Here is a 4,779-nt window from a genome sequence, read left to right as displayed (position 1 = left end):
CGAGAAGAGAAATCTATAATTTTCGTTTCTTTTCCATAACCCGATAGATACCTTTCCCGCCGCTGTGTCTACTGAATAGTATTCAAAGATCCGATAGCTCGGTTATGTGATAGGAAGACGAGCTGTGTGGTGGTCTGATAACCCTCCGTTCTGCCCGAGAACGAATCCTATCGATCACCGCGAACAACGCGAGGTCCAGAATGCCATAAGCTCTCCCCTGTCGAAGATGAAAGCTCGCTGACATTCCCGCGGCCTGGATACGTAAGCAGGTTTTCGAATGAATGATTCGGGCTCCAGGTGATATGAGTAGACCGATGTCCGCTGCCTTTGCTATCCATCACATCCCCCGTGCCTACGGTCAATTATCACGAGCAGATGTCTTCACTTGGGACGGAGCTCCTATGGTACCGAAAGACAGCTCTTGAAATGATTGATCATCTTCTGCAGGAGACCAAAGCTCCCGCGAGACTTCCTCTGACCATCGAGACGTGCGTTCCGAGGTGGCGTTAAGAATCATTCACCACGTTGTCGGTGATCTACCCAGACAAATGATTGTATTGCGCGGCGAAGACGAGGCGAACATTGAAGATCCGAGCGACGGAGGCGGCCTGTGGTTTTGAAATCGGAACGATGGACACGCGCGCGAGAAAAGGTTCTGATTACGTTCTGGCATCTCAGAGGTGACGGGACATCGCACAGAGAGGGAACGCTGCGAACTGCAGCTGATGAGCGATGATTAGTTATCAGTGATGACCAAGGTTGTTCCATGAGTGGACTGGAGTGAGGTTTGGATAATATGAGAGGTTATCCCGAAATTTAGGATTCGCGAATATGATTCCCAACCTCTGCTCCGCTTGGGTTCGCGGTGGCCGACTCCCGAGAGAGTCGATTGAGGGCTACGCGACTCTTTGCCGATGAGAACTCTTTCGAAGAGTCATGGTCTGAAGTTCTGGAGATCCGCGACCAGTGCAAAGGCCGGCCGGTCTTCACTCCGAGGATAGATCGCTATCATCGCTTCGAAGTCCACCATTCAAGCTTCAGCTTAAACCAAGGCTGGCGAAAACGCGTGCCGCTGACTGTATGGTGGTCCGCAGCCGGAGTTTCGTTAGTCCACGGAGCACCCGATCCACTTTCCAGAAGAAAACATAATGATATCTGAGCGCGCTCCAAGATCTTCCGAGCAAAAGCTCCACCGCCCAGTGTGGTCTCAGTGATGAGAGGGCCGCACAAGCTGCATAAAATACAGTGGATACGGAGCGGTTTTGTACGTCGGCGCGCTGCGGATCTAACTCACGTACGATTAGCTTCGTACACCGTTCCCGAGGCCAGCAGATGTTTTCTCCCGACTTGGACGGTCTGTCCCTGGATGGGATTGCTCGGGTACCTCGCTCGATGGGTTGAGTCGGACGAGTTTGCTCTTCGATGATAAGTTGGGTTTCGTTCTCGTAGAGTGTTCGACGCTCCTTCAGACATTCCGATTCAAATACGGATAAATTATGGTCCGCGGGACCACGAGGATCGCCCGTTGGTCACCTCTGGCGTAGACTATTCAGAATCCGTACAATTCTCGCAGGACAAGAATTGAACATCATCGTCAACCTATTTCGCGTGTTTGCATCGATGACCGTATCTTCACACATGGCCTGCTATACGTCGGCGTCGAGCCTCCATAAGCCAGTAGCCGTCAGGGGAATTTCACTTCAGCGCGAGAACACCGTATGGAGAGCAGCGTACTATACGAAGAAGTAGTGCGATACTTGAACCGAAACAGTCGGCAGTCGGGGCCGAATTTACACTAAAGCCGGACAGGGTTTCCTCTCCGCTTCCATGACGATCTGACAATGCAGACGATACTCTTGGATTCACTCGGAATCATCAGCATCGAATAGAGAGGAAACCAATGGCAGCTAAGGATTATCTCCGGAATATGTCCGAAACGGAATCTTGCTCACGTCAGTGTCCCCTTGGCTGTTCGACTATGATTTTACCCAGGTCCGAGCAAGTAGCCGCGACTAGATTAAAATTCATGATCCGGCCAACCTCAGCAGAGCTAAAGATAATCATTTCGAGAATGTCTGTGTATGCCTCGATTATGAGGTTCTCACAGACCGTATCGGCGGGAGTACCTTGCCCCCGTCTCCAAAGATTTCTTTCGCACGGCAATCTTCAAAACTGACCTTCAATCAGCATACTCGTCGATAAACGACAAGACGTCCGACATCCCCTTCGGACGCTTGTTGTTGTTGTTGCTGCTGCTGCTGTTGTTGCTGCCGCTGCTGCTGCTGTTGTTGTTGTTGTTGTTGTTGTTGTTGCTGCTGCTGCTGCGGTCGTTGTTCTACGAGACGATCTATGAGTCGTTGTTTTTGTTGTTGTTGCTCGTGTTGTTGTTGTCGCTGCTCTCGTAGCTCTCGCAGTAGGCGGCGGCACAAATCTTTGTAACGGTCCCTTTGCGCCTCCAAGTCTGCGATCCTTCTCTGCAAGAATGGAGATGTCCGTTCAGGAAGGGACAAAGGCCGCGACTTGTCATTTCGTTCTTGAGGCACCACATTCGGCGAATTGACAAGCTTCGATTGCCATGGACGTAGATGCCCCAAATCGTGTACAATCATCTCAAGAATATTTCCATCTGAATGTATCAATGCGATTGCAGGAGGGACAAGACACCTGGCTTGACCAAGGAAGAGCTTTGATTTTTCCTGATTCCTTTTTATCTTCGAACGGGTTGGCGAACCCGGATAGCTTCTACGTGGATTAAGTTCGAGAAAGAGGAGGACTCGGCTTCAGATGAGACGGAGCTGGGGCGAATTCGGCGCGCAGGACAGTAAGACGCCGGCCGCTCCGCGATCGAAATGAATACTCATCACTAGAGACCGGGACTTCATGCACTAAAAAAAGCGAAAATATGCATGCAAATATGCACTGAAAAGAACCGAAATATGCTCCTAAAATGAGCGATACATGCACTCAAAAAAGTGTGATCAGGAGCGCCTACTCGGGAACTTCCGAAGGATTCGTTCACTGTTTATTCACATACGTCGTCCCGATTTTAAATTATTCATGTACACAAGTTAGTTCATTGGTTGCAGTAGACTATCACATGCATTCTCAGGTTTTCAAACGTGAAATTCTGTCGTCGATCGCTCAATATGTGCTTCAAAGTAGAGAAGCTTCTCTCGACGTCTACAGAGGTGATCGGAGCAAACTTGAAGCAAGCCAGCTCAGATGAGTCCAAACCCAGGGACTCCATCTGCACTGTGGTCTCCCTGGAGAACACTCGCGATTTTTCTTAAGGTGTTCAAACCACCGTTCCGAGCCACAGACGCTTCGCTTTTGTCTCGGATGCATCGCCCAACGTCACCAGGGGCCTTCTTGAGGTCTTCGATCATCGCGTCGAAGATGCCGAGACTATCGACAAGTGGAGCTGACTGGGCTTCGAGTGTCTCGATGGCTCGAGGGAGGAACCCGAAATGAGCTCTGATGTAGGCCAGATTCTCCCTTACTGAAGCTTTTTTCAGTAAGTTTTGTGCATCTCTGATGCTCGCCGCTTCATTCGCGTCGAGAGCGTGAACCACTTCCGCGAATCGCTCGAAGTGTTCAGCGTAAAAATTAGCGGCATTCAACCAAGTGCCCCACCTCGTTAGGACTGGCTGCGGTGGCAATGGAATCCCAGGGGCTTGCTCGTGATAGATCGTAACCCTGGAAGCAGACTTTAGGAAGATCTTTTTACCATTGGAGATCAACCTGTCCACGTCGGGGAAATTTGATCTTATTTCCTCAGCGATGCGATGAGCGGCATGAGCCGCACAGGTGATGTGCAGCATCTTTGGAAAAATCACCTTCAAAGCCGAGCCCGCTTTCTTCATATAGGCTGCTCCGTCTGTAACGAAGAGCAGAACTCTCTGGTGCTCAACGCCGGTAGGCCACAGTAAGCTCAGTGAATTCATGAAGGCTTGGGAAATGGTCGAACTGTTCGTCTTATCTAAACATTCCGCATGCAAGAGGAATCTTTCACTCTCCGAGGTATCCAGTGTTCCGACTATGGTTTGAGCGATGAATCGACCCACGGCATCAGTGCTCTCGTCAATCGAGATCCAAATATATTTTCCTGCGACGCGACTTCTGATGTATTCCGGCTTATCCTCGTATATACTTCGCAGGTAGCCCTTTCGAAGAGTCGAAGAAGATGGGACCTCTTGCCTAGCGTGATTCCGGAGGAAGTTCTGGAGCTTTTCATTCTCAAGTTTCCACAGCGGAATCCCGGCCGAGACAAAGGCATCACAAAGATCCATATTGAATTGGGACAGCTTCCCTGATGCGCGATTCAGTGTTGTCAATTGCACCAAGCTTGATGAAGAAGATCTTTTCTTCTTCTCAGCTAATGATTTATGGAGGACACCTTTGACGTGTTGCACTACCTGGAACTTCTTGTCAACGCATACCTCTTTCTCACAGATTTTGCAAAGCAGTACCATTCCATCTGTGGAGAGTATGTCGTTTCCGAACTCCTTGACATAGGACTCGAGCTTCGATTTTCGGCTGGCTGCGACTTTTGGCATTTCGTGGCGGGTGGCGTGCGGCAGCACAACCTGAGCACACACTCGAGCGAGAGAGGCTGGAGAATTCAGTGATCGATACAGGCGGTCGGATATCCTCGTCCCAGTTGCTATATGATTCCACGTGAACGGTTTCTTTCCTTCACCTATCGAGACTATGATTGCTCGCTCTCGCAAACCGCTCAGAATCGAACGTCGCAGTCAGACGAAACNGACCGGTGACAGC

At 50.2% G+C, this 4,779-nt stretch overlaps 1 protein-coding gene across 1 annotated transcript; it reads right to left on the bottom strand.

The window, feature by feature from the left end:
- Positions 1-3,218: 3,218 nt before the first annotated feature.
- On the bottom strand, positions 3,219-4,556 carry LOC100904729 (uncharacterized). Its single transcript, XM_018641307.1, has one exon. The coding sequence runs from the start codon at positions 4,554-4,556 to the stop codon at positions 3,219-3,221; it is 1,338 nt and encodes a 445-aa protein (XP_018496823.1).
- Between the last annotated feature and the right edge of the window lie 223 nt (positions 4,557-4,779).

This window comes from Galendromus occidentalis, unplaced genomic scaffold, assembly GCF_000255335.2.
Source record: "Galendromus occidentalis unplaced genomic scaffold, Mocc_1.1 scf7180000077528, whole genome shotgun sequence".
Taxonomy (NCBI): domain Eukaryota; kingdom Metazoa; phylum Arthropoda; class Arachnida; order Mesostigmata; family Phytoseiidae; genus Galendromus; species Galendromus occidentalis.
The sequence above is the reverse complement of the archived record's forward strand: the minus strand, read 5'-3'. Positions and strand labels throughout refer to the sequence as shown.

What these genes read in the sequence shown, in the direction of transcription:
- LOC100904729 (XM_018641307.1), bottom strand. Translation starts at nt 4,556, where the DNA reads ATGCCAAAAGTCGCAGCCAGCCGAAAATCGAAGCTCGAGTCCTATGTC.